Source organism: Penicillium chermesinum (genome assembly GCF_028974085.1).
Source record: "Penicillium chermesinum strain IBT 19713 chromosome Unknown utg000002l:1.0-5270490.0:1.0-5274688.0, whole genome shotgun sequence".
NCBI classification, from domain to species: domain Eukaryota; kingdom Fungi; phylum Ascomycota; class Eurotiomycetes; order Eurotiales; family Aspergillaceae; genus Penicillium; species Penicillium chermesinum.
The window spans coordinates 173,990-201,891 of NW_026695312.1; the positions used below are offsets into that span (position 1 = coordinate 173,990).

Sequence of the window (27,902 nt, forward strand, 5' to 3'; positions counted from 1 at the left end):
GAAATTTGCCTGCGGGGAATTCCAAGTTTCTTTTCGAGCCTCGGGGGGGGTCCACAGTAGTAGAGCCGCATATTCTCTTCCCCGTGCACCCGTTTTTGACGTGGACTCGCCCTTCCCGTGCTGCTGCCCCCTCTTTTCGCCCTTGGCCTCTTTTCTCTTTCCCCTTGACTTCCTAAAGGTTCCCTTGGAGACCCGGCAATTGTGGCCATTTCCTCATCCAGATGGACCTTTGTTGAGCCTCATCGTTCCTGATCATATTGGGTAAACGGGTCCCTTCGTGGTGATTTGGTTATTTTGGTATCAGGCCCTCCAGCGGCCCGTAAGTGCCTTCACCTATTTTCAGCCTCATACGCCCCAAGAACCGAGAGCCTTTGCTCTCTTTCCCCGATCCTGGTGTTTTTATTTTTTCTATTTTATTTTTTTTTTTGGGTTCTTTCCCCCCCCCCCCTTCTTCCTTCCTTCTCCCCGTCCGTTTCACGTTTCGCGTTTGCCCTTCTCATCCACTGCTTGTATTTTTACTGGGAGTTGTCCTGCAACCCAGTTCCCTCGAGTTACGGTGACGAAGCAGATGGGGAGCGCTTAAAGCTGGAGCAGGTGTACTCAGCGTTACCAGGCGTCTAGGATTGATTGGGGTTCCTGAACTAACCGCCAAACGCAGTGGACTACAGTTGGTCTCTAACCCTATCGCTGTTGTTTTCTCCTGTTCGTCCAGCTCTTCCCCGGGCCAAAAGCCACAAAAAACCTGGTCTCCACGTCCATGCCCCCTCGCCCGCCTTCATGACGTCCGACTACTATGATCCGGACGAGCCCATGAACAGGACTCCGCCGCTGGTGGCCGCCGTCCCGAAATATGCCGTGGATGAGGATCCTCCGCCATTTGTTCGCAATGGCGAATTCCCCGAGTGCGACAAGGGAACGCGCGATCGTTCCCCCCGTAAGCCGCACTACCCCGAGTCTTCTTGCCAAACGCGCCACGGGGATGGCCTGCTGATAGGCTATTTGGGACCAGATTATCCGGATGTGGCCAGAATCGCACGCGACGATCCGTTGGAGGTTTCTCCCAAGCGAGGTCGACCGAGGGACTTGGATCATTACCGACGGAACGGTCCTGCAGCGCCCCCAATCCCGCCTGTTCAGGAGGCAAAGGAGGAGCAAAAGGACTCTACCACAGCTGCTACACCGTCAACATCCGCGGACAAGGAACCGAACCCTCGGTCACCCGGACACAAGACGACCCTTCCTCCCATCCTCCCTTCCAATCCCAGTCTGGAATCTCCGCCGCAACGCCGTCGTTTCCCCTCCATTCACGCACCCCCTTTACCGAATCTCCTCCCTCCGCACGAGCGCAGAGCCTCTCTCGACCGACCCGTCCTGAACCCGCCTACGGAGGTGAAATCGCGCTTCTCTGTGCCCTCCCTCCAGCCGTTACCGTCCATTCATTCTCCTCCCTCCTCCAGTGCGGCAACCTCTCCAGAGACGGTAAACAACACACCGCTGCCCTCCATCTCGGCGCTGGGTCTCAACAAATCCGACGTTTCGGCCAGCCCGTATAATGCCTTTTCACCATTGTCCTACGCAGGGCCGGGGGTGCCTACGCCCCGCGAATCCCCACTCGACCGCCATTTGCCGAGCCTTATACCCCCGAGTCCCTATACACATTATTCTCCAGTGAGTGCTCTGAGCGCGAAGGATGCGTCCAACAATCCCTCTCCGGCGTCACAGCCCGCAACATGGCGTACACCCACGTCGGCCGTCGCACCTACCGCATTACCTCCGCCCCCTCCGCCAGCGCCATCAGAGCCGCCGGTGCCCCAATCGCCTTACGAAATGTCCCCTGTGACAGCGAAAAGTCCCGCCACCAACTACCCTGCCCCGACTGAGCAGATCGCTCCCGGCGTAGCGGGTCAATCGACGTTCAGCGCCAACATGATGGCCAATGGAGTCCCGACTGGAGTAGGCCATTATAAGTGTGAACACCCCGGGTGCACTGCAGCGCCGTTCCAAACACAGTACCTTCTCAAGTAAGACTCTACCCAAAATACCTCCCTTCCTCCCTCCTTCTCTCTCTCTCTCTCTCTCCCCGCTCATCAACCAGCCTGGTCTGACCATCTACACCACAGCTCTCATGCGAACGTTCATTCTCAAGATCGTCCTCACTTCTGTCCTGTAGACGGTTGCCCTCGCGGGATCGGGGGCAAAGGGTTCAAGCGTAAGAATGAAATGATGCGACATGGACTAGTGCATAATTCACCCGGCTATGTCTGCCCCTTCTGTCCGGACCAACAACATAAGTATCCCCGGCCAGACAATCTCCAGAGGTAAGATTCAGCATCCCATCCTCCCATGCGAAGGCGTCACTGACGCCGAATCAAGACATGTTCGGGTCCATCACGTCGACAAGAGCAAAGATGACCCCACTCTCCGTCAGGTCCTCGCGCAACGCCCCATAGGCAGCACCCGAGGACGGCGGAGGAGAATAAATGCATAAGGCTGTCTTTTTTTTTTCCTGATCTGCAGTTTTTGAGCGCTGTTTCTTTTCCTACGGGATTAAACATGATAACTACACCTTTTATGACGACAGCATTCTTGCCAGTCAGCGAGCCCCGCCTTATTCTGCCACCTTACGCGTAACGAATCTCTCTCTTCCTGATACTCTTCTTCCAATTGCTAGCTGAGCTACTCTGTTTTTTTTTTTTTTTTTTCTTCTCTTCGATGATACCACTGTCAACACGTTAGAAGCATGATATCATACATGGGTCCCTCGTTTTGTTCGAATCTTTGGGAAATTTGGGAAATTGCTTCTCCTCTGTCTGCCCCCCCCCCCCACCCCTCTTTCCCTCGCCTCTTTCAACACCGCCTCTTTTAAAAACGGTCCACTCGTTTCTTTTCTCGGCGAATTCTCCCCGGAAGCTTCTAGAAAAGCTTAACCTCCGTCTTTCCATTATTTATGTCTGGTATCTAGCTTAGCATTGAACAGGAGAGTAGTGGTGTGATCGTAATGCGAAACACGTCCTATTTTTACATCCAGACTATGGTCTCATCTTGCGCGCGTACAAGTGGCTTGTTTCAATGGGTAGCGAGCCAACCCATCGATTGGCATCGATTGGTGTATCTGGCCCGCTTGCGTGGCGCAAACCCCGCTCTAGGAGACGCAAATTGATTTGGAGGGGCACGAAGGAAGCACGAGCTACGTAGCTAAGCTGATCGGTGGGGACACCCGTAAACCCCCCCCCTGGATGTCCACCTGTGCCTATATTAACCCCTCTCCTTTCCCCCCAAATCCTCTTCTTCTGTTTCTAACAGCTAACTTTATTCAATTTCAAAACACTCTCATCAATAAATCTATCATCATGGGTTGGTTCGACGGCCACAGTAAGTAAGCCTGGGATGATCTACACCCCTCTGTGATCGACCGCGCACATCCCCCTTACATGGAGGGGTCACTGCCAAGCTTCCGCTAACATCTTGGCTCCCTTTTTACCCAGGCGACCACGAGGATTCCTACAACCAGTGGCAAAACAGCGAGCCCCGGGAGCATGATCCCTCTTTCGCCCACGAGCTGATCGCCGGTGCCGCCAGCTACGAGGCCGCCAAGGCCTACGAGCAGTACGAGGAACGTAATGGTATGTTTCATCCTTTTCCAGAAATTTACCCCGCCCTACCGATCGGCGTCGGATAGCTAAAACCTTTTCTCCCCTTTTTGCAGGCAAGCCCGAGAGCCACGAGAAGGCCAAGGAGATCCTCGCCGGCTTCGCTGGTGCCTTCGTCGACCGTGAGGTCGAGACCAGGGGGCTTGACTTCATCGACCGCGAGAAGGCCAAGCGCCAGGCTTACCAGAACATCGAGGATGTGCCCCCCTCCTACAACGGTTACTAAATGCCCCTTCATGCATGAATGTATGATGCCGGAACGATCTGTCTCTAGATAGGATCGATCGCAATGAACATAACGAAGTCAGATCTAAGACCCCCCCTAAGTCTCCTCTTGGAGTAGAATGTGTAGACTCTTTACTAGGTCGGCTCAGGCCCCGGTAACCTCGTGTTGGGCTCCGCGAACCATGGATCAACCCAGGCACCCAGCGGTAACCTCAGGCAAAACTGTGGAAAGTGTCGGACGTGGGGCTCAATAGGGTTCTGGTCCTTTAGTTCGACGCCCAGTTGTATGCCATCGTTTGCCCCAGAATGCTGATGTTCCCAAGGTGCTGGGACTGATCTCTTGCGAACGTGAGGGGATTTCCCTGTCTACCACTAGAGCCAGACGAACCGGATCAACGGCGGGGAATGACCTGCAACATGACGCTCTCGTCCAAACACGCGAGTTTCAGGCCACAATGCAAAGAAAAAGAAAGAAAGAAAGAAAGAAGAAAGAAAGAAAGAGCTTGTTACGTATGATCGCTGTGTGCGCCCATCTGCATGCTACCTTAAATTGTGCAGCCAGATCTCCCGATCCTCCAAAGCAGGGAACCGTTTGCTCGTAAATCCTTGTGCCACCTCAAGTCTTCGGAACGCAGGTGGCTCAGAAGGGATCCTTTCCAGGGGTAGAATATGCCCCGATCCCCATGCTCCCCCGCCTAGAACTTTGTCGGAGCCGCCGTGGACAGGGAATACCCATGGGTGCTGCTGTCTCGTGGCCTTGACGTTTGGAGAATAAACTGCATTTTTTTTCCATGCATGTCAAATGCCACATGGCGTATCCCGGGCAGCAGGCGGTGTCAGTCTGATGCAGGTGCACAGAGTTACAGTCGGAGAAAGAAGCTGCAGATGCAGATGCAGATGCAATGCCCCCCAAGGAAACCGAGTCATCCATGGGTATGAAGGTTTCTTGTCAATAAATTGTCTGAGTCGGGGTTAACTAGTAAGCGATGAAAATGATGTCCAAGTGTTCGGATGGCGTCAATAAACAAAGGTTTCCTTATAGATTTGGATATAGCCACAGGTACCACGAACCTGGAATCGAACGCTGATAGCAAGAGAGTGTGCCGCACAAAATGTAGCAGGAGGTGTTCTCTGGCCCGTCAAGTCTCACTTCCGTGTTCAATCTGCTTCTTTTCACAGCATCGTGAAGTCTGAGGGCTGTCAGCTTCAAAATTGGGGGTTTGATCATGGTATCATGGTCGCACAGGACTGTTGAAGCCACATTTGCTGTTACGCCAGGATGCGGCTAAGTGTAATTGTAGGCGCTGTTGAGTACGAGTCGCCTTTATTTATATATATTGCTAGTTCGACTAATCTGCCGGGAGATCAAGGTCATTATATCGAGGTGGATAGACGCAGGCCATTCGTGGAATAGGTCAATTCAATAGATTGGTCAGCTCTAAGCGGAAACCCGTGGACCCTCGGCATACGAAGTGTAGGCGGAACCGTTCCGCCATTAAAGTGTATACATCTTTCCCCGTCGGGAAAATCATGCGAGCTCAACCGACACCAACACCCAACATTCATCACAGAGTAATTTAAGCTTTCAGGGCATAACGCATAACCCCGAGTCTCCATCTCATGATGATCGGGTATCGACGAGAACTGGACCCAAAGGAAGTAAGCCACGCGGGAGGACCCCTCTCCCCCCCCAAAAGACCATACCCTTACACAGAGCGTCGATCTTCACGTGAATATACGGCAGCCCCCAGCGTGCCAGCAAACATCAAATAGCGCTAGGCCGAGGATACAAGAGATCTCGGCTATACAGGTCCACGCGGTGGCAAGCTGCCCCGACTCAGATGGAATGGGAGGTAGTAACAGCCCACGCAAATCAACCAAGACCGTCCTCTATCGCTGAGAAGTGCGAGCAGGCCTTGTCGGATCGGAGATGATTGGTCAGTCAGGGTTTTCGGCATTTACGCGCTGTTGGGGTCCTCAAATGTCTCAAACATAAACGCCCTTAGAAACATGGCGGCGATGCTTGTCCTGGTGGCGCATCCGCGAACGGGGCTTCGGGCATAGTAAACCATTAATCGGTGTGGGCCACGGTTACAGCACAGTTTTTGCTGACCTTGAAAAGTAATTGTTGGTTTTCTACTAGAATACTAGATCAGATTGGAGATTCATCTAATGCGATCTGAAACATCCATTTATAGAAACATGAGACAAGTTAGATCTTCATTCACAGATGCGCTGTCATGGACCGCCCAGCCGGTATGCAAATGTCTAGGCCCGATCATTATTTTCCCCAATTCCCGACCATCTTGCGTATGAGATTGGTGTTCTTTTTCTTTTCTTTTTCTGATTCTTTTCGATTCTAAATTTGTTCTTTTTTCTTTCATGGTACAACCGAAGGAAGCCCCAGTCTAAGATCCGCTAAATGTGAATTCGCCAATTCTCCAAGCCCGCTGTTCCATGGTATATATACAGCCCAAAGCCATAAAAATCAAATAAAATCCAATCAAAAAAGAAAAACAAAACATTGTAGTCGTAACCCCATAACCGCTTGTATGGCCGCAGAAAAGAGGTCATGAGAAAACAAGAAGAAAAAAAAATAGACAAATCAATAATCGCTTAGCTACTGCCACCGCGACGATGAATCCGTCGCACGTGGTCTTTCATGTTGTCCACTCGACTAAACACGCGGCCGCAGCCATCCCACTCACAAATAATGCCGGGGTTATGCTTCGCCTCATGCCGTGCGCGGTCTTTCTTGCTGGAGAATCCCCCTTGCTGGCTCTGAGGGCAACCTTCGTGACGACAGAACAGATGCTTGCGATGGCGATTGTAATGCTTGCGCAGGTCGCAGCCCCGGCGGAAGAGGGCCTGGGAAGTGCAACCGGGGTGAGCGCAGCGCCATGCCCCATCCGCGGTAGGAATTCCGTAACGGGACAAATCTCCTGGGTTGGAGGGAGAGGTGTGTCTATGGCGGGAGGAAGGAGACTCAAAGTCGGGAGTAGTTGCGCCCGGCGAGGCACTCATGACTGACGGGGAATCGAAGGGGATGGTGCCGCTAGAGGGCGAAAGAAAAGCCCGTTCCATGACGGCGGAGACCGGGGGGGGATGATGTCCCTGAGAATGCAGTGGAACTGAACCAACTCTCCGAGGCAGGCCCGTTGACACTCTCGGTCATAGACGGGTAGGCACCCTGGGACCCTTCTGTGCCCCCCGAAAAAGACAGGGGGCAGATCGCTGGGTAGGAAGGTTGTTGGGTGGTGTAGAAACTGCCAGCATGATCACTGTCTAGGCACCATTTATTGATCTGTTGAGGGGTGTAGCCCGAGACTTGGTGGAGCTGTGAGTCCATGGAGTGGGAAGGACTAAACGGGAAATAGGACGGCATATAGGGCGAGGTGGTTGCAGGAGCAATAGGACGATCGGATGAGGAAGCACGCGGTCTTAAAGCATCGGCGTCGGAAGTACTAGACCAGGCGTAAAGAGAACCCATGGCATCACTGACAGGCGAGGCCCGCTGGTCTGATAAATAGCTATCTGGGACTAGGAAGGACACGGACTCAGCGTGCGGCGGTACATAACCCGGGGGCTGCTGCAGGGCAGATGAGGGCGCGGGCGATGACGAAGAGCTGACAGGGATCTCCCCCAAGCGCAATAACTGTTGGTTGTCCAATAATCCGCACCCCGAGGTGCTCGGAACGGGCCCTGCATGGTGTTCAGACCGATATCCCGCACTGCGCTTCATCATGCTCGGCAGCGAATTTCGTGAATCAAAGTTGATCAACGACTCTCTTTCCGATAAGCTCGACCGCACCTCAACTTCTTGGTCAAAGTCTAACAGGGTGGTGGGCGGGGAATAGGTGATGTGCATGGCAAAGAACCACTACCTGGGCACGTCGCCTGCTTTTATAACAAGGTCTCTTCGAAAATACCGAAGCTCGAATAAAGGCGTTACTGGGGCAATGCACCGGTCAGGATGGTCTCAAACAAGTCCGGAATGAGTTCCTTTTCTGTGATAAGCATGAAATGATGGGGGGGTGGGTGGGCAGTATGGTTCGACTTCAAGGCTATTCTTGTATCTAGAGACTTTCTGGCGAATATGCCGTGTGACCGGCTCGGAGCTAAGGGTGTATAAGAGCGGAGAGAGGAATGCTGCAGAACGAGGCAGTGCTTTTTGATCCTCTCTCAACGTCCAGGCGTTCCGCATTTAAAATAAAATAGGAACCAGCTGCAGAACTAAAATAAAACCACATCCAAGTAGAAAATGCGAGCGACGGGTAATGATCTGCAGGATATTGTACATAGTCGGCAGGAGTCCGATAGTCCCTATCGTCCATAGCCTGCCATCGGGAACAATGAAATCACTAAAAAAAAAAAATTAATTTCAAATTATAAATGACGGAACAGGAAATGGGGCAATAGACAGGGGGGGAGGAAACCAACAGACTGAGAAAAACATAACATAAGCCTCAGACCCGTCGCGGGAGCCAACGAACGTCCACGGACGTAGAGAGGGAAAACTCAAATCATCGTGCATCAGATCTCCATGGGGCTCGACGAGCCGGGCACATCTGCATGATTGACACTGGATCGACGTAAGAACATCGTCTAGGACCGCGACTTCCTCATTTGGGTAGCCAGACACCTTGGTCCATGACCATCATTGGCCGGCCCGAGTAGGGCTGAGGGGAAATTGAGAGGAATTATCGTAATCTGGCGGACCTAGCAAGATGATTGCTTCGAGCGTACGGGGCTGCGAGAGGTATATGCTAGGAATATTTTGATAGGCGTGTGGTGCGAATGGCGCGGTCCCAGAGTGGGGGAACGAGACATGAGCCAACAACTCCATGGACCACCAGTTGGTGCTGGCGCAACGTTAAACCTAATCTAGAACCAATGGGGCCGCTGCTGATTGGCCGGCCCGCCCGGGTCCTTCCAACTACGAAGCGGGTCCGCTTGCATGTCCGAGCAGCCCCGACAGCCACGCGCAAAATACATCGAGCAGAGGCGCTGGGACGGCGTTGGGCGGCGCGGGGCGGCGCTGAAGGGGTCCCCTCCCATTGGCTCAAGCGGCTTGGACAAGGGCCAACGAATAAAGATGTTTTGGACCGTTGTAAAATTCGAAAAGCCGACCCCTAAGCTTCGAAGCTTATAGTTCGCGATTTGCGAAGGAGGTCTCACCTACTGACTCATGTGGAAGGTCTATACTTTCCCCATTCCCAACGTTGAGAGACCTTGACAGGAAAAGCATCAGCCCTCCCCTGCGTCCCTAGAGCTTCGGGAGAGGAACGTGGCTTCAATTTCACTAGAACAAGCTTCAGCGGACAGTTACAGAGTGGCCCCTTGGGTTCGGCCCCACGCAGCCCAGCGGGTGAAACCTCCGCTCCAAGAAATGTGCTTGTAATGTTCTATTCGGCAATGGTACTGAATCATAATATGTTGGCCATGGCAAAAAAGTACGCGCGATGTCATTCAGTGGTTGAAGCCGATTTACAAACGAACCACCCTGCCTTATCCCGATCGGTCGCCCGAACACAGTGTGCATGGGGGGATTCCAGCTGTCCAGGTATTCGACGTCTTGCCAGCGCCTTTGAAGGTAACGGCAGCATAGAGGTAGCATTCAAGTGAGGCCGTGCTGGCCCAGGATCTGATCCCCAGGGTTTATGTCCGAGCCGAGCGGGATGCGGGAGCCAGGACGAAACGGGCATTCGTTACGAGTCAGAGTCGTTCCTTGAAACAAGCGGGGGATACAGATGATGGGGTCTGGCAGGACCCAGTCGTTCGGCTTCGAAGCCTTTTTGACTTCGAGGACACCGACGATTCGCACCTTTCCAACGATTGGTTGGCTCGTAAAACATGGTACTGACCTGGGACGAGCCGGCCAACGGGACGGCCCCTTCGGTACTCGGTGGAGCGCCGCCCCTGTACGATGGGGAGCGGTGTCGGTGGATGCCCAGTTTCACGAGCCGCAAACTATCGCTTTTACCTCTATGGGAGGTGGGGGATTTCGGATTTTTTTTTTTTTGGTTAAGATTCCAAGATTCCGAGACCCGAATGTGGCTCCCGCACAGACCAGACCGCCCCTTGAGGAGGTCCTTCTCTATGCGTCAACAATTCTACTCGCGAACTGAAGTATTGTCTCCGCGAGCTCGTGCAGCGCTGCATCGGCTCGTGCTGGTGCTGGTGCTTGTTCCTTATCGGATTTAAGGTCCCGCGTGGCCTAGCCCAACTGGTCGTGGAAGATTCCATGGGAACGACCAAGGTGAACAAAGACAGACGGACCTTGCCCGAGCTTGCAATTCCGTCTTCCCTCCGATTGACTTTTTTTCATCCGTCCTCTTCCGGTGACACAAGTGTTGGCAAATGAGGATTCATCATTGGTCGATGCATAATTGGTCTACAATGAACGCATTCCTAATGACCGATCAGTTTAAATCCGATCTACATGCCCCCGCAACTCGGCCCCCAAAAGCGCGTCTTGGTGGAACCATCTGCCGACTCCAAAAATAGCCCCGCTGTTTCTCCACACAATGACTCCAGGACCCACGCTCAACCTCTGCATTCGAACCTCCCCTGGCGCATTCGCCGAAATTAGATCTCTCATGATGCCTCTGCGTCACCCAACAGGGGGGTCGTGATGTCTCGTGCCGGTTGAGCCTTGGGTCCTGCCTGATCCCGATATAGAATATAGTGCTGAACCACGAAGACCACGTCCGAGACAATCGTGATATTCCCCAGAAGCAATTTGATTGGGTTGCCCGTGATCCCACTCCAGTCACTCTGGAGGCTGGAATCCAAGACCAGCTGCACCAACGACAGGATCCCGCCCGCCAAGTCGAGCAGGATTTGAGAGATACTCCAGCCTTCGGTTGACTGGCGCTTGTAATTCAACCATGCCTGGGGCAGATACTTAACCACCGTAATTACCACTTTGACATATGAGAAGGCGTAGATCTGGATCAGACGCCGTTAGCACATGGCCCGGTATGTATGCATGAGACACAAAGCCACCACGCAGCCACGACGATCTTCTCTGAGAGCTGAAGGACTGGCATGCAACCTTGGAAGAGATACAAGACCACTTACCACGTCGATCCATGCCCAATAGGAGGGATCGTAGCCCCCATTCGGGCTTGACACTGCGACAATGCCAACAACGATTATCGGTACCAGGATCGAACCCCAGAACAGGCCCGCGATGGGCTTGCTGAGGCGCTGCGTCCGAGACACTTCGGAGCCCCCAAATTGCTGGCCAGAATTGCGAGTAAGTAATTCCACTAAGGATGACCGCATGCACCGCAAATGCGAAGTCATTGAACCGAACTGTGGGCTCTTCGGAAAGCGGGTGCCTGGCCGCGTATTGGGAGCGAATCACCGGGGAGTATAAAAACGCGCCATTGTAGATCGCATAACAAACAAATCCCAAAAAGTTGATTGTGGGGAAATCGATCGTGAGTCCGGCTGTGGAACGACGCCGAAAATTAAAGATCGGCTGAGGATAAAAAGATATCGACCAACAGGCCACACTGTCATTGGATTCAGTATTCAGGCGAGAGAGAACTCTTTTCAAGTTGCGCTTGCACACATCCAACGTACTATATCCACCCCAGAAGACTGCCGCCACATGTCAGTTATTCAAACATAAAGCTCAAGTGTAAGGTGGAGAGTTTCACGCTACTTACCGAGATAAGGCCCGGACAAAGATCCCTAGCTGTGACGAGCCCATAGCTTCGGATATTCCAACGGTCTGGTATTCCTTCCTATCCCAGTATGCTCCCTCCGTTTTATAGAAGATCGAGGCTCCATGAATCGGTGGGAGGGGAGGTTGCGACAGATCCTCGTGATATGAGCATCGTTGGGCGTGATAAGTGATTATGTCACGATATTGATGTCACGTGAGTCGATCGCATCTCAGGCTTCCGTTCTGGTTCAGCGGGTCCCGTTGGCGGGTCAACAAAGAAGCTAAACGCAATAGGGTGGTAAGTGTACACCCAGTCCCCTGTTTGTCGCCTGTACGACGGGCATTTTGCTCTCATCTTCGTGTCGCTACCCCGGTCTCAATCCCAATCTTCACCTCGCTGCCAAAGACGAGCAGTGTGCTACCGCTTACCACGACTATTTCCCCTCCCCTCAACAACTCCTCCATCGGATTGCGCACAGCTGAGCTTTCTAGCGGACACCGCTTGTCACTCCACATTCCACGGATCGGTCCCCCATCGCATGGTGCATTCTTCGGCCCGGGGGATCTCACAAGATCTCCGTCGATAAGCTCCGACGTTCCAGACGAGAGCGAGCACAAGGACAATCGGCACAATGGCGGATTCTGGCCTCACAGCTCCTGGCAGCAGCACGTATTCCTCGAATACGCTGCATGTGGGAGATGGAACATGGGACACGCAGCGGGACACGTTTCTGCTACCCAACCTCATGGGATTAAATTTTGACACAATGCGATACAATGGTGCGCGACAATGTCTTATTGGAACAAAAGTGGGAACTCGTGGCTAACACGTGCGAAATAGGCATGGGAAATCGATTCAAGGATATGACCGGATACCGTCCTATGATAGTTGCGCACGGAGTCATCGCAACAATTGTTTTCTTGGGTCTCGTTCCGACCTCGACCCTCATTATCCGATACATGGGCAGATGGAACCCTTACTGGGCTTTCAAGCTTCATGCGTGGTTTCAAGTAATGACACTACTGCTGTCTACAGTGGTATTCATGCTAGGATGGTTTGCAGTCGGACCAAAAAGAAGTTTGACTAACCCACACCACGGAATAGGCCTAGCAATCTATGTGATGGTGATTTTCCAAGTCCTGTGGGGTTGGTTTGTCCACAAGGTGGAGAGAAATAAAATGAGACATCGAGTCCCCTTGAAGCTGGTGGTATGTCTTTTGCCCAGAGACACCCCGCCCGATCCAAACAAATACTAACATGAAATTAGATCCATCGATGGCTGGGTCGAGCACTGCTCCTCTTGGGCATTGTTCAGATCCCGTTAGGATTGACCTTGTACGGGTCGCCCAAGGTACTTTTCATCCTCTTTTCTTTGGCAGCTTTCGCATATTTGCTTGCCTTCTTCATCCTATCCTACCTCTACGATGACGAGGGGTTCCACGTACCCAGTGAACATGGGTCTCGGTATACCGGCCCGTCTGAAGTCAGCCATCACCATGGCGGAGGAGGAGGAGGGGGCGGCATGGGTGAGGCTTTAGCAGGGGTGCCCTCGGTGCCGCGCTGGGCTCCATGTTTAAGAACCGTCGACGAAATCGCCACAGCAGTCAGGGATACGAAGATTCACGAACATCCATATCTGACGAAAAGTACTCCGACGAAGCGTCCCGTAAAGGCGGCGGCTTCGGCAAGAAGCTACTTGAAATCGGAGCGCTGGCTGGTGCTGGTCTTCTGGCCAAGAGGTGGTGGGATAACCGAAAGAAACGCGAAGACGACTCAGAGGCAGGCCGTTACCGACCAGCCGACTCCCGCGACAGCTATTCAGAGGAATCTCTTAGCCGCCTGGAAGATGGCAGACCGGCGCCTAGTCATCCCGCCCCTATCAATCGACCTCCAACGCGTCCTCCAAGCAGATCCCCAAGCCCTGGCTCATCGTACTATTATACTAGTACGTACTTGACGGAGCCTGCCCCACGACGTCCGTCCCATGGTATACGCGACGCCCTGCTGGGCGCGGGCGCCTTTGCTGGCATCAAAAAGATGTTCGGCGGGCGCAAGAACAAAGCTGATGAGGACAAACGGCGCTTCGAGGACATTCGTCGCCAAGAGGACGAAGACGAGCGATTACAGCGAATGAACAGCAAACGCCGCGATAACCGACCTGGGCCAGGAGCAGGTCCATATCCCCAGCGCCGCGTTCCCAGTGCCTACTCCGATACTGAGCTCACGCCTACGGATTTGACTCCCCGCCCACCTCGGCAACCTTCTCGTACATCTCTGTTATCACCTGAACCTGTCGCATCAGGTGCTATTCACGACGTAACGCACTCTGACATCCCTCCGCGGCCTCCAGTGCATCACGAACTTGCAGGTGCGGACTCCAGGTCGGAGCTTCCAGATTCCCATGATGGAACAGAGATTGCCACGGGTGCAGCGGCAGGTGCAGCGGCCGGCGCGGCGGCCGGCGCGGCGTTAGGGGGTGCACCTAGCCGTCGTCGAGACAGTAGAAGCCAAAGTCGACATCGCGACGAACACCATAGTGACTCTCCTCCGGTTTCGGTCAAGGTGAAGATGCACAACGATGGCCGGCATGTGACCCTACGCCGTCTGACCGAAGAGGAAGCTGCTGCTCAGCGTGAAGCACGGCGACGGGAGCGAAGGAACTCGCGTCGGCGTGCTGGCAGCGCAAGTTCCGTATCCGGCGACGAACGGAGCCAAGATCGCTGGCGTCGTGTGGAGGAGCTGGAGAGACAACAGGCCGAGCAAATGCGACGGGAGCAAGAAGCTGCTCTTGCCGCTTCTGCCGCTGGCCCAGGGTCTGTTGCTCCGTCAGCCAGTGTCCCTGGGTCTGCCTATCCTCCGCAATCGCACAGCAACATCAACCTTCCCCGACCCCCTCCCGTTCCACAGCCCCCTCCCTCAACTATGCCATTCAATAGCGTGACCTCACCGCCCGATACGTGGACCGGCACTGAAGCCAGTGGATCTTATGCAAATAATCGCCGCCGACGCCGGGCAGAACGCGCTCGGGCCAGGCAGGATAGACAACAGCAGCATGGCGTTGAGTTCGAGTGATTTGTTCCAAATCTTCTCATCTTGTCTTATGTTTAATGGACCTCTCTACGACTTGTATAAAACGAGTTCTCTTTTTTTTTTTGGAGCGTCTTGTTCATATGGATGGTCTAATGCTCGATTTATGATTTTTATTTCTTTATGTTTTCCCCCCTGCCACCCCCGCTCCCAAAGAATTTCATGCAGGCTATGGAACAAAGCGAATGGATACAGGTTTCTCGTTTATTGTTGATGCTTCCATTTCCTTCGTCAGGAACGGAGCAGGCAAAATCATGTTTACGTTGTTTTATAATGGCCGGTTGGAGTCATTTCGAGTCATATTTTCCTGTTTCCGTTTCAACTTCTCTCACTGCCGATTGCATCTATCGTGCAACACGATTTATTTCCCTGTGTCCTTTCAGGCCATACTTGCTACATATGACTGTTATCCAAATCTAAGAACTCAATAAAGGCTCATCGAGTATGCTTGTCCATTCGGTGTTTGTGCCGGCAATCGTAGCTGCTGAGTAGAGAAGCACACTCCACAGGACATAAAAGTACTAGTACACTGATTCAAAGCACATTCTAGAGAAAGTCCATTGGGCGGAAGTGAGATTAAACGAGGCTAAAGTTGGCAGCTCTGAGACGATAACCCCCCGTCAACTCCGGTATTCAGAACACCATATAGGGACGATAAAAGCACATGATTAATGAATATCGCTGGGTCATATTCCATGAACCTCGACACCCTCCAGAAGCACTTGAAGAAAGATGTGATCCTTAACACAGGCAACAATAAAACTATCACAACAGATAATGGGCGTGGAAACAGCGGACTTAAAGTATGCTGGAGCGATGGAGTCGAACTGAGAAATCGGAATGATGAGCGGACCTAGCGAGAGACCTGACGGCGTCGGTCAGAGAAACGGTCAGAGAACCGGCGGTGGATGTTGACTTGGAAGCCGAGTTCCATATCCCAAACCAGCTGCGCGATCAGGTTGACGAGGCTAGCAATCCCGAAGAAGAAAATCTTGAGAAGAGTAAAGGCATTTAGGCCTAGAGTCGAGTTCGCCAGCCGACGAACGAACGAGATGAAGGCATGAGGGCGACGAACTATGAAGGCCGGGACTACAAAGACGAAATGGAAGAGGATGTTTTCCGCGGGCAAGCGGCAAACAATTTGCTTGGTCTCTTCTGGCTGTGAGCGAAGATCGCGTGCTGATATGAAAGTAGGGTTCATTTTGATGCGCATGAAAGCCCATTGTGAGTTAGGGCCCAGGTGCTCTGGGTATCGAGGCCCGTACACGCCGAAATTGATCACAATCATGTCGTACACACTCGGCTGCTTGAGAGCCTGCCTAGTTTCCTGTTGAGCTGCAGCCGTAGTTCCTCCCTTGGCTTGACTGTGAGAAGTGCCTGGCCCGGCGCACATAGGATAAGGTAAGGGAACCTTAGAAAGCAGGGGAAGGTGAGTACCGCGGCCTTTCGATTCGTTGATTCCCTTCAGTTTAGGGGCTTGTACAGCGCTTTGGCGACGTCTCACGCTCTTCCATTTCGCGTGCTGCCTGGATTGCCGATGAGAGACGATATAGTCGCGCTTCCGTTCGACCGATGGTCGCGGACGCTTGGGTGAAGGCGGAGGTGAGAATCGAACCGTTCGGGTCACAGGCATATCGAGACTGTATTCACGCGTGGGTGATCCGCTGCGTAGTATGCTATGTGTAACACCTTTTGCAGACTGCGTGTGAAGAGACAATGGGTCCATCTCTGTTTGACTCCTTGTGAGTATCGGGTGTGTCAGAAGAGACCGATCAAGCCAGTCGAGATCCAAGTGCGGTGCATTGGGGGATCGGTCTGATTGAGCCAAGGGCTGAGTTTTACGTCTCTCAGGGCTGGCAGCGTAACTATCCGTCGTGGGTGTGTTCTGAGGATTCTGCTGCTCGGCGAGGCCGTCGAGTGTGTAGAAATTATCCATGGTAGGGTCAAGTTCTAACCGAGGACATCGCTGATTGAGAGTGAGATTTCGAGGCGATCTGGTGTCCGTTTCATCGAGAGGCAGGAGGTCTGAGATCTCGCAATCACAGTATTCCAGGATGGATGCATATGAAGGAGACAAACCACGGTCCTCGAAGCTGCTTGTCATGGTTAAGCGGGAATCAGACATGCCTAGGGGTTCTTTCCACGACATCATCGAGAATGAGACAATTCAGGTCGATGAGGGGTGGAGAATCTGGAATAGGAAGCGCAAAGCGCGGAGAAGCGAGAGGTAAGGGCCAACATGACCGCGAAACCTGGTTCGCGCCTTCATAAGTTAACTTCACTTTATTTTTTGCTCGCGGGCACTAGCAGAAAAGATAAAAGTCGACAAAAGAAAGAATAGATGTAATTCTACAGAGTTAAGGGGTGATCAGTGCGAAATTGGATATGTACATCTATTTGACGTGGGCCTGCAGGGTCTCCAGAACCTGGTTGAGGCGTTAGCGGGCCGTCGGGGGAAGGAAAGGCGTATCTCGTACCTCAAGCTCGATCTTGGCCTCAGCAATGTCCTGCTCGCTGCCACCACCGTTGGCAATCTTCTGGGCCTCGGCAATCTGGGCGCGAATAGCCTGAGAGGGGGAAAAAGAAAATGGTCAGTACGCAATGCGCAAGGAATTGCAAATATCTTCCTTACCTCGGGGCTGAACTCCTCCAGAGGGAAGCCCTCGACAGCGTTGATGCTCAGCTGAGAGTCGGGCTGGACAACGGCGAAACCACCGGACACTATAACATTATCTCGTTAGCGAGTCGACTCGCAAGGATTGGCAAAGTTTGTCGGGCTGGAACCGGCAATGCGGTATCGAACGTACGGAAGTACTGCTTGGTAGCACCACCCTCCTCAACAATCTCAACGAGACCGGGCTTCAGCTGCTCGATGGAAGGAACGTGGTTGGCAAGGACACCCATCTCACCAGAGGCGGCGGGGATGTTGACCTGGGTCCTGTTTGATTCGAAATTCGTCAGTAACTAGGGGCCGGTAAACAAGCTATAGCCACGGGGGGTGGTGACGCACACGCCGGTCGAGCGGTAGATAGTCTGTGAGAAGCATTCCGTGTTAGCTGGATGCCCCATATGAAACCCGGCGACTGGGCCGAAGCCTATTTCAACGTACCTGGTGAGGAAGGGTCAGGGACAGCTTGATCTTGTCCGTGACGGCCTCAGCGTAGCCACGGCGCTGGACAGGGGCGCTGAGCAGGGAGGGGCGAGCCCGCAGGGCCGAACGAGCGAAGCGGAAGGAGTTCATGGTGGCAATGGGTTGGGGAGACGGTAAGCTAGAGAGATCCCTCTTGACGGTTGGTGTTGCAAAGGTCGACGTTCGGAAGCCGGTTGTTCCCTAGCGCGGATCACGTGGCCATTGGTTCTCGTCTTCAACCTCCAAAGGCTCCGAGCTGGACTAGACAGCTTAAATAGCATTAGGACACCTGGCAGAATGAGCTTCGATATTCAATTTGAGGTGCCTCAGTATATGTCCCGCTTCTTTGCTTCTCTTCCATGCATTTCCAAGTAAATTTCTGGGGTACTGTCTCGTACTGCGAGTTCTCACTACTGTGAGGCCTAAATCTTTGTTCCAACAATAATCAGACGGCCTCCCGGGTACGGGCTGATTGATTTAGATGTAACTTCAGGCTCTAAATCATCACCTGCTCATATATACAATTGATGAATACATCGGTTGTTAGGAATGCCACTTGTATGCTATACTGTACACTTGGATTTTATGGCTAGTCCCGGCGCATTGGATATCTCTCGTAGTAGAGACTAAAGACCACGGTCAATTGAACAAACCTTTGTGCACACCTATGTAGCGATTCAGCATACACTCTTATAAGGTGATGTCCAAACTCCTTTTAAGATTACTTCCGACTAGAAGCGCTATACTAAGTAGATCACGTGATTTACAAATACCTGTCTTCGGCCAAGAGACGGCTTCTGGTTGACAACGCACAGAAACAAGGCGAGCAATTAATCTGGCTGAGACATTGAGATGAATCCCACTTCTGAAAATAAGGAGAAACCTCTATGTCATTAGAGAAATTCAGGATCTCTGGAATATCCGGCGAAGTCCAGCCATAAGTGGTCCGTGCGCTGCGGCGGTAAGCGAGAACCCACGAATCCACCACACAACCCTAGTCCCGTCCATTTGGTCATTTCCGGAGCCCGTCGACTTCACCTCTCCATCCCGTCCACGTCAACCGACAAATCTCGTCAAGATGGCCAGTATGTGATCCTGTTAATGGCTGCCCGGACATCATGGCCGTGACCTCGTTTGCAGACCAAATTGCTGACCACGTTTGCGCTTTTTAGAGTCCAAGAACGCGTCCCAGCACCACGCCAGCCAGAAGGCTCACCGTAACGGGTCAGTACCCCCCTGAGCTTCAGAACCAATACCCGAGTCATCGCTCTGTTCCTTTGTCACAAATCGAAAATTCCACGGGGACCTGGGCGGAAAGAGTCCAGTGGTTTGTTGGAATTCGACATTTTGAACCCAAATTGCTAGACAATGCAGCCTTGGTTCAAATTCTTGATTTTCAATGACGCATCTCGCTTTTTCCCCCTGGTCTTTCCTTTTCAGGATTTTTCGATGCCGCACGACCACTTGCGTCAAGATCCGACCGCTGACATCCCCCCGCCATACAGTATCAAGAAGCCCAAGACCAACCGTTACCCCTCCCTCAAGGGTGTTGACCCCAAGTTCCGCCGCAACCACCGTCACGCTCTGCACGGCACCATGAAGGCTCTTGTACGTTGATCCCGTACCGACCCATGAGACCGATTTTCTATATCGGTACTAACACCCGAACAGAAGGAGGTCAAGCAGGGCAAGCGCGAGTCCGCATAAATGTGGATACGATAAGAAAAATGGAAAAATTGGCGAGATATGGAGCGCGCAAGGACTGGTGATACAATAACGTGCGACGACCAAAGAGGTCCGCTGTATCGAATAGCCTGGTTTCTACTTGTTCCTTGCGCATGCCTGGAGTTGTTTGAGATACAGAAATCAACAGGCTTAAATCGATATCCATGCAGCGGCTTCAGTTCCAGTGTGGAACATCAATATTTTTCCCGGGTGTTTTCCTATTCATCATCTTTCCTTGTATGAGGCTTGATTCCGATCGGGCTACCTCGAGCATTATCTCGAGTTCCCCCATCCCAAACGGCATATGTGTGTACAGCAACGTGCTCTTCTATGCGCGCCTGCTGAAGGATTTTTATTACGTGCCAAGAGAAGATCCCATGCCCCCCGTCTCTTTCAGTCACCCTCTCGCCTCCGATGGTGAAAGGGTGCATGGATGGACGGCTACATATCGTAAGCTGTAGACATGATTTGGTAATGATGGACGACTTGAAAAGGTTCGAATAATATCAATGCTTCTTTTTCACATCCGTATTCCATTTCACACTTTCCATATGACTAATTGCTTATCGAAACCGCCGCTAATGACCCATTCCTCTCGCACCGAAGCAGCGTTGTCACCAGGTACATCCACGTATCCCGCCCAGATCGTCCGAACTTTACAGGCTGGCTCATGTCCGTTTTTCAGAATTGTAATAAGCTTGCCGGTCTTCGTCTCAACACCTCGGATCACTCCATCGTCCCCATTGACCCAGAGCCCAGAGCCATCAGGTCTCCAAGCCACTTGCGGCGTGGAATATGCTGTTTGCGGGGCAAATGTATTCGCCTGCAGGACAATAGCGGAATCCTCGCGATTCTGAATTGCCAATGCTGCCAAGGCTTGGGTTGCCTGTGTCATACCATCGGCAGTAGGCACATTCGATCCCCCCAGCAATTCCGTCGAGGGAAATAAGAGGCGGACCACCATTACCTTCAGGTGTGGAAGCGTAGAAGTGGCAACAGCTAATAGCCCAGGATCACGCGGGCTGAGAGCCATGAATGCTGGGGAGAATGCAACCCAGGCATTGGAGTGAGGAGCCAAATTCTGTCTGCCTAGAGGGGAGCACTCTGGTGGAGTGGCTGGTTGATCAATCGAGGTTGGGCCCGGCTTGGCCTGGTAGTAGTAGATGTATGTCGAGTCTCGACGTGAAACAAGTAACACGAGCTCTCCCGAGTCGGGATGGCGTACAAATAACAGCGACTCTGGGTTCGTGGATAACTTGATCTGCGCCACGGGCTCTCCGATAGCCAGAGATGCTGTTTCAAATGCGCCATCCGGTATCTCGATTCTGTATAAGAAAACCTTGGCATCCCATCCAGCGGTAGCAACCCACAGAATAGTTGAACCCGACTCAGTCTTCTCCTCGTGGGCGACAATCCTCACGACATATTTTCCATGATCTTTTCTGTTGTCAAGGACGCGAGACCCCTGCTGAAGGAGCAGGCGCCCGGACATGTTAGCCATCAAAACAAAGCGGCCATCGAGGACCGACGCATATGATAGCACGGGGGAATCGGATACTCCGATAAGAGATGTCAGTCTCGCATGACCCGGAGCAGTGTCCAGTACATGCACTTGTCTATCAGCGCCTGTGGAGATGACAACCGGCTGTAGAGGAATGAGCTCGTTCGCATCATCCCGAAGGTTCTGCCACAGATCTACTGATGCAGAAAGAACGTTTGATGCTGTGGATGTTTTGACGACAGTTGGCTTGGACGGTGCTGTACCGAAAAAGATAAAAACATAACAAATTAGGTCTGTTCTCGATGGCAAAAACGCCGGCTACTCATCACCCTAGGCACGGTTTGCACATACCAGGCACGGTCCAGAGGTCGCTCCCTTCATCCTCCTGCCCATATCTCTCGAAGCTCACACTATGATCGAATTTCTTCTTCTCCTCTATCAGGCTCTGGATAGACCAGTTGTGGGTGTCATCGCCGGAGGCACTCCCCACGTCTGGAGGGAGGTCAGCCTCCCGAACAAACGCATTCAAGGTCTCTGTATAATTATTGGATCGCAGGAATCGAGCAACCAGGGCGCTTGCCAGGGCATCGACTGAACTCGAGGACGCCATAGAGAGCCGGACGGAGATCGCGGAGTGAAGTCTGCGGGGCGGGACCAACGGGAAGCAGAATCCAGCTAAATGGCAGCAACTCTGCCCAGTATAGGACGCTGTCAGTTGTGTAGCTTATTTGGGTCCAACCATCGACTGGCAGTGGTGCATGGTGGTCAATAAAATACCAGGACTGTATTCCTGGACTCGTCGTATTATTTCTTAAATGCCTCAATCCCAGTAGGATCGCATTAATTTGCTCTTCGGTCGTGTGAATAAAGAATGGGGGGTCTATCACCAACATAAGCAATTCGGGGGACAACCCAACCAACAAGTAATAAAGGCCCCGAGCTGCCCAGTCTATCATGATCTATTCTAAAACATTATTCTCCAATGGCCGCTTTCCACGAACCAAAGATTTTGTTCCAATATTGCTCGGGATGCAGCCGCATATGGCCAACATGCGAAGAGCCCTCGAACATCTCCATGTCAACCTGGAATCCTTCCATCTTGACCTGGGCCACAATCTCCTCCAAGTCCTCCCACCAGATGATCTCATCTTCTTTAGAATACAGGTAAAGCCTTGGAGGCTCAACTGGTACAACAGACTTATCATTCATGATCCGCATCGCCCAGTGTCCCGAAGGCTCAGCTGCACGCATGAGTTCCCACAGATAATTCGCCCACAGAAACGCATACCAGAAGCCATGGGTGATGAAAAATGGCCAGGGGAAGTGCTTGGCAGTTCCAACCGCCATCGCCCGGGACCAGCGGCCAACTTGAGACGAGAAGTCTAGACTCCCAGGCGTGGAGTCGCAAACTAACAGCTGGTGAGGAAGCTTTTTATCGGTGCCATGTCGGCGCTGATAAGCGGCGAATGTGGCAGCAAGGAAGATCCCGCCAGTATTGGACATGCAATGGAGTAGGACTCGCTCGTCGGCGCCACTGCCAGTCGGTGTCGGGAACACGGTATCCACGACCGGCATCATGGCCTCGATGCGTTGCTCCTCGGGCTGGTTTGAGGCGTGGAATGTTTTAGAAAGAACCACCACGATTCGAGCAGATGGATATAGCTCGTGGTAGCCATCGGAGTACTTGGAAACGTATTTGGGGAGGCCGTCGCCCCAGCCAAAGATAACTATAGTGGTGGGCTCATTCGGAGGGGCAGGCTTGGCCTTTTCGTGCCCGTCGCGCAGATAGACGCGATCTGATATCGCACTGAAGCCAGGGAAAGACACTGGTGGCGGAGCCATTGTGGTAGGCAGTGGAGTGTTGATTGGTTCAGGGGCTTAGGGGGGGGGTAGAGGACTTTTCGACGGCCCCCAGGAGCAGCGATATCTTTCCAATCTCCGCAATCTGCCGGTGCCGGTTTCACAGCCACTATCGGAGCAGCAGCCCAAGGAAGGCAGCGTATCCGATACAGACGGGGTTCTTTGCTTCCAATTGGAGGTTGTGTTGGGATTTTACGCTGATATCTCGATGCCGAGTGGGTCGTTGGGAGAACCACAGCGCGTCTGGACGAATCAAAGATGCGCATTGTGCTGGAGACCTCGGTATTTTCTTTGGTTATTCATCTTCACGTAGGATGCCCAGATAGTTCATGGAGAAGGGAGAGGGCGTGCAGCGTCATATCTGTGCGCCTGGTTGCAATTGGATCATTACTATTTGTATCGTTATTCGACGGGGAGGATCAGAACCGCACTCTATTTAGCCCAATTTTATTTGTTCATACAACGCCATCGAGGAATCATGTCCTCGCGCCAAAAAAAAAAACAAGGAAAGAAAAGCAAGCAGGCAACAAGCAGGGAAGAAAGACAGAAAGTTAGAAAGATATGGAGGAGAAAAAAAAGCTGTTAGATCGCTTGCCTTGCACATCATCAGATAACTCAAAGGAATTTGTCTCCTGCCCGACAGTGGCATCCTCTCGTGCCCCTCGAGCGTATCAAAATAACTCTTTGCCCTCGTTCTTGCTAGGTTTCGACGGAAACAACTCCCTCGCCGATCCCCACGACCCTTGATTGAGAGGCCTCCTGACTGCCCTCGAAGCGCAGATCCTTGATCTACGGTAAGATCCAGGCGGGAATGATCTCCAGGAGCCGTGATTCGCCGCCTGAGAGGATCAGTATCATCAGAAGCATCAAAAGCATCCGATCGACGGTGATTGCTAGGCTTGGTCGGAAACAGCTCCTTTCGTATATAGCTCGACGTAGGCTTGTTGGGGAACAATTCACGAACTCCAGAATCATGTGATGGGAAAAGCTCTTTGCCTTGGTTGCCACGTCTGGGAGACCGTTCACGGAATCGCTTACGGTCTTGAGAGGGGTCAACGTAGCCTGACTCCTCCAGTGTGTCTCGTCCCGGCGACGCACTACGGTTGCGCAGTCTTCCCGAACTCAGGTCTTCCTCCGGGAATAATTCGCGTCCTCGTCGCTTTCGGCCCCCTCGGCCACGGCCTGAGTCTGATACACTTTCGGGTTGATCATCATACATGCCAGCACTCACGTTTTCGTCCTGGTCCCTGTCACGTCGGCGGCGCAGTTCCCGGTCATCGAATCGACGGCGGCGATAATCGCCGTCTCCGCCCTCGCCTCGCCGCCGGTCTGCAAGTTCTTGTCGCAAGCGTTCACGGGGGTCGTGTTCGGGGTGCATCAGGTAAAAACGACTCTTCTCATGGGCGCGCGGCTGCTTGCGGTCCGTCTTGACGGCCGAGCGTACTTGGAGGACAGAGTCGGGGTGTGAGGGAAGGAGTTTCGCAGATCGGAGGCGCAGAGAGGGGAGGGCGGAGGGATCTTCTTCTCCGTTCACCTGGGTCAATGCCGCAAGGGCTCTGAGCCCTACTTCTGGCGATGAGAATACAAGATTGGCAGACGTATCATCGATCCATTCGACGCGAGAGGGCGCTTCCTCTTCGAAGTGGCTGGTCGAGAATTGTTTGATGTTCTCGGTGGTGAGTTCGTCCACGCCGCGCACATGAACTTTTTCATATGTTGCCTCCTCATTCAATTCATCAATCGGACCATCTTTCATGAGGTCCTCCTGCTCGTAAACGCGGATATCAGTCTGGGCCCTCTGGCCAATGCGCGGGATTTCACTCACAGTTTGGACAGGTGGAAGTTCAATCTCGGGCTCCGGACCCAGGTCTAGCTCCATGTCAATATCCATGGACGGATCGGCGATTGGCGCCTGGGCGGCATCTGTAAATACATCTGTCATGTTGGGGCTGGTGTGGCAGGTAGCTGAAAGGCGCGACTGGTGGGTTGATGAAGCTGAGAAAACCCGGGCTGGAGCTGCCCGCGGTTGGGCCAAAAGCGGTTTAGCGTGTGGGGGCGTACCACGAGTCTGGTTCGACCGTTGCTTCGACACTTTAAACTGGGTGCGTGTTTCGCCTCTCTGATGTGAATTGGCTTATGTTGAGCCCGGTTATGTTAATAATCGTATGAAATCCAAGTGGTATCCAGCTCACTCCGGTGGTGTTGATATGATGGTAGACCGCAGTGGTATTCGAGTGAAGCAAACCCAAGGGTCAAGGTAGGATTGTTGGGGAATAAGATTCTCGCGATACAAGGCCCCGAAGATGCTATGTGACATTTTTGGGTAAAACTAGCTCCCAGGGCCATGAGCTATATGTATTTGGTCTATGTGCCGTCAACTCACAGTCTATGGGGATCCCTCGGTTTGATTGAAGTGACTCGGAAAGGAGATACTGTAGACCGCGCCATGGCTCCAAGAGGCATGGCGATTCCAGCTTGTCCCCTCCCTTTTATGATATAGTAAGCTTCCAGATTCTACAGTCTGCCAGTCTGTAATGTGCTTCTTCTGAAACAGGTGCACAGCGCTTGTTTTTCCAAAGAGTACCCACGAATAGAAACCTTGCTGACGGTTCAAGTATTTCTTCTGTCTGTGGGGGTCTTACCTACCGTCGCTCCATCGTCCTCGCCTATGGTATTGGGGTAGTTGGTGTCTCCATCGAGAGCAAGTGCGGTGTCGATCCAAGCTAGACGGGAATTCATTAGTCTCGTAAATGAAGAACTGGGCCGGTTAACATATAGTGAACGGAAACAGTGCTTTAGCGCACTCAACAGCGCTGCCTCGGTACGAGCCGAGGAACCCTGGCAGTATACTGGTGCTCGGTATTAGCTGGTCGATGAGTTAGTCTTCTATAGTCACAGAATCTGTCACCTGGACAACAGACTAGAACATCTCAGGGTGAAGGCATTAATGCTCCAGTCGTCCGCCTGCCAATTTTCGGGAATAGATAGAACCAAACAACCGGAAGTTGTCCCATTCCAACCCAGACAGATGTATTCCCTCTTGAGCGACTTGGGATTTGGGAGGGGCAAGGATAGAAACTGCGCTCGGGAGCGACGGGACGGGTGCTGAAAGCCAGGCCCATCGACACGTTGGCAGTCCGAAATGCTTTGTTGCAGCTAGAGCAAGGCCAGTCCGACGTGAAGAAGGCATTTCGAGCTAGAATAGATGCATAATTTTATGCAGCGAGGAGCTTCAAGTATTAATCTTCAAAGGGTTACTCTGTCAGTGCGAGATAATGGAGCTCCGAGCTTCAACGTAGCACTTTGAAACACGCTAAAGCTACTCAGGACATCTACGTCAGCATCTGATTCAAACAAAATGCTCTCATTCAACAGCGAGAGTTCAATTAATTTGTTTCGCGACGAAAAAAACTTCGAGTCAGCCCAAGTGTCGGCACGTCATCAGAGACTCGGATGTCAACACGGACATATCTGAAGCTGCTACCGCAGACAACTCAGCATCCCCTTTGCACTTTTGTTATTGTGAGGCGGTGCCAAAATACTTGGAATGGGAGCCGTTATCAGTTGAAAAGAAGCAGGGCCCACCAATTGAATCAGGGGCCAAGTTGCGGCTTCCTGTCGACCTCAAGCTTGCATCAATCGGATCTCCATCGCAAGCCACGCTCTAAAGAATATGAAACTGTAGCGCAAATTGTACCGCGTGGAGGCTGCCTAGGATACTTTCCACGGTGGAAAAAGTCTCCAAAATCAATGGCCATGTTTCAGTGTGAAAGCAGATCTTGCAGTCCCCTACTAAAAGCTTTAGTAAATTGTAATCTGAAGAACTTTAGCCCACCTCAACCGGAAGCCTTCTGCTTTCAGATGGCAGTCGAGCACAACGCCGAGTGTATCTGTTGCCGGCGGATTCGGATTCTCAAATGATTCTTCAGCTGCCTGTGCAATTACGATGTGGGAATTTCGCTGCATCTTGCTAGGCCAATACGGTTTACTGAAGGGGCAAGACCATCAGCGACGGCCCCGGGGAGACATTCTACGCTTACTAGTTAGTAGGGTTTCATACCAAGACACACACGCATGGGGCCATCGTTTTCTCATGCCACGGGAGCCAGATACAATACAATACTTGAGAACACCCTTTCGAGTACCAAGCGAGGGTATGCGCTCAGGCCAGTAACACGAAGCTCCTCTGACCTCCGCTGTGACGGTCTCAATCGCTACTAACTTTGATCGACCCGAGGTCCATCCTTGAAGAACTTCCTGTTATGAAATACATGAACATATCAAACCAAGTCTTGCAATCCCGACTCGGCCGAGCTGGAACCACTCCTCACGTGGCAATCGCAAAAAGCCACTTCCTCCTTGGGCCATATATGGAACTCGGACCCATGCTATTCAATCCTGAGCTGCAGCTGAGGTCTCTCCATCCCCGACCAAACGAGGAGAATGCGAAGGGCACGAGCGCTGAGACAGGTTTCAACCGCATGCTCGAAGGAAGGGGGAGCCCTGTACGGCCCAGCACGAGGGGATATCGTGATTATGACTTGCGTCCAAGACGGGTGGGATTGTAAGGGGCAACTGCTGCATCCCGTCAATTCCAGGCCTCATTGATTCTGCAAGTTCCCTTTCACGGGCCACATGGTGTGACCATGTTATCCGTGGACCTGGCTCTAGGGCTGCACTCCACCCAGTGGAGATGACAATTCCGTGCACAATAGCCGGCAATACGTAGGTTGTATACCTCGATCATGGACTTCATAGGCTCTTGAGGTCCAGGTAGAAATCGCCAGTGGTGCAAGCGGACAAACCCCCAATAGAAGAAGGACCCGATCTTCCCAACCTGCCCTTGTAAGCTATCACAATATCACAAGCTCCAGGAGATGCTGCGACCCTCCAGACACAGCGAACCTAATTGCCCGAACCTTACACATGTACTGATCTTCTGATCTCCTGATCCGCCCCCTGCCAATCTTCCCTTTTTCTTTTTCAACCCCCTTGCACCCCTTGCATGGGCTTGCCGTTTCGGCCGGCAGCTACTGATTGCGGGA

The 27,902-nt window shown here is 52.5% G+C and overlaps 10 protein-coding genes across 10 annotated transcripts; 4 read left to right on the plus strand and 6 right to left on the minus strand.

Moving 5' to 3' along the window:
• Positions 1–777: 777 nt before the first annotated feature.
• N7468_000851 (uncharacterized protein) lies at positions 778–2,025 on the plus strand (the record flags this gene model as incomplete). Its single annotated transcript, XM_058470148.1, has 1 exon — positions 778–2,025. The coding sequence occupies one exon, from the start codon at positions 778–780 to the stop codon at positions 2,023–2,025; it is 1,248 nt and encodes a 415-aa protein (XP_058333289.1).
• A 1,325-nt stretch (positions 2,026–3,350) lies between these two features.
• On the plus strand, positions 3,351–3,876 carry N7468_000852 (DUF3759 domain-containing protein; the record flags this gene model as incomplete). Its single annotated transcript, XM_058470149.1, has 3 exons — positions 3,351–3,372; positions 3,486–3,623; positions 3,707–3,876. 3 exons carry the CDS (start codon positions 3,351–3,353, stop codon positions 3,874–3,876), a joined length of 330 nt encoding a protein of 109 aa, XP_058333290.1.
• A 2,615-nt stretch (positions 3,877–6,491) lies between these two features.
• Positions 6,492–7,743, minus strand: N7468_000853 (putative C2H2 transcription factor; the record flags this gene model as incomplete). Its single annotated transcript, XM_058470150.1, is given in 2 exon segments — positions 6,492–7,006; positions 7,017–7,743. The coding sequence occupies 2 exon segments, from the start codon at positions 7,741–7,743 to the stop codon at positions 6,492–6,494; spliced, it is 1,242 nt and encodes a 413-aa protein (XP_058333291.1).
• A 2,729-nt stretch (positions 7,744–10,472) lies between these two features.
• On the minus strand, positions 10,473–11,186 carry N7468_000854 (putative L-cystine transporter; the record flags this gene model as incomplete). Its single annotated transcript, XM_058470151.1, has 2 exons — positions 10,473–10,826; positions 10,959–11,186. The coding sequence occupies 2 exons, from the start codon at positions 11,184–11,186 to the stop codon at positions 10,473–10,475; spliced, it is 582 nt and encodes a 193-aa protein (XP_058333292.1).
• A 999-nt stretch (positions 11,187–12,185) lies between these two features.
• N7468_000855 (uncharacterized protein) lies at positions 12,186–14,626 on the plus strand (the record flags this gene model as incomplete). Its single annotated transcript, XM_058470152.1, has 4 exons — positions 12,186–12,333; positions 12,395–12,762; positions 12,822–13,018; positions 13,096–14,626. 4 exons carry the CDS (start codon positions 12,186–12,188, stop codon positions 14,624–14,626), a joined length of 2,244 nt encoding a protein of 747 aa, XP_058333293.1.
• Positions 14,627–15,494: 868 nt separating this feature from the next.
• On the minus strand, positions 15,495–16,793 carry N7468_000856 (uncharacterized protein; the record flags this gene model as incomplete). The annotated part of the gene is made up of 1 exon (XM_058470153.1): positions 15,495–16,793. One exon carries the CDS (start codon positions 16,791–16,793, stop codon positions 15,495–15,497), a length of 1,299 nt encoding a protein of 432 aa, XP_058333294.1.
• Positions 16,794–17,034: 241 nt separating this feature from the next.
• N7468_000857 (F1F0 ATP synthase subunit delta) lies at positions 17,035–17,882 on the minus strand (the record flags this gene model as incomplete). The annotated part of the gene is made up of 6 exons (XM_058470154.1): positions 17,035–17,067; positions 17,119–17,208; positions 17,274–17,362; positions 17,449–17,579; positions 17,652–17,674; positions 17,751–17,882. 6 exons carry the CDS (start codon positions 17,880–17,882, stop codon positions 17,035–17,037), a joined length of 498 nt encoding a protein of 165 aa, XP_058333295.1.
• Positions 17,883–18,849: 967 nt separating this feature from the next.
• On the plus strand, positions 18,850–19,478 carry N7468_000858 (60S ribosomal protein eL29; the record flags this gene model as incomplete). The annotated part of the gene is made up of 4 exons (XM_058470155.1): positions 18,850–18,856; positions 18,944–18,995; positions 19,277–19,379; positions 19,443–19,478. 4 exons carry the CDS (start codon positions 18,850–18,852, stop codon positions 19,476–19,478), a joined length of 198 nt encoding a protein of 65 aa, XP_058333296.1.
• Positions 19,479–20,034: 556 nt separating this feature from the next.
• Positions 20,035–22,839, minus strand: N7468_000859 (uncharacterized protein; the record flags this gene model as incomplete). The annotated part of the gene is made up of 3 exons (XM_058470156.1): positions 20,035–21,254; positions 21,349–21,705; positions 21,999–22,839. 3 exons carry the CDS (start codon positions 22,837–22,839, stop codon positions 20,035–20,037), a joined length of 2,418 nt encoding a protein of 805 aa, XP_058333297.1.
• A 323-nt stretch (positions 22,840–23,162) lies between these two features.
• N7468_000860 (NCBP3 domain-containing protein) lies at positions 23,163–25,596 on the minus strand (the record flags this gene model as incomplete). Its single annotated transcript, XM_058470157.1, has 3 exons — positions 23,163–23,226; positions 23,622–24,948; positions 25,500–25,596. The coding sequence occupies 3 exons, from the start codon at positions 25,594–25,596 to the stop codon at positions 23,163–23,165; spliced, it is 1,488 nt and encodes a 495-aa protein (XP_058333298.1).
• Between the last annotated feature and the right edge of the window lie 2,306 nt (positions 25,597–27,902).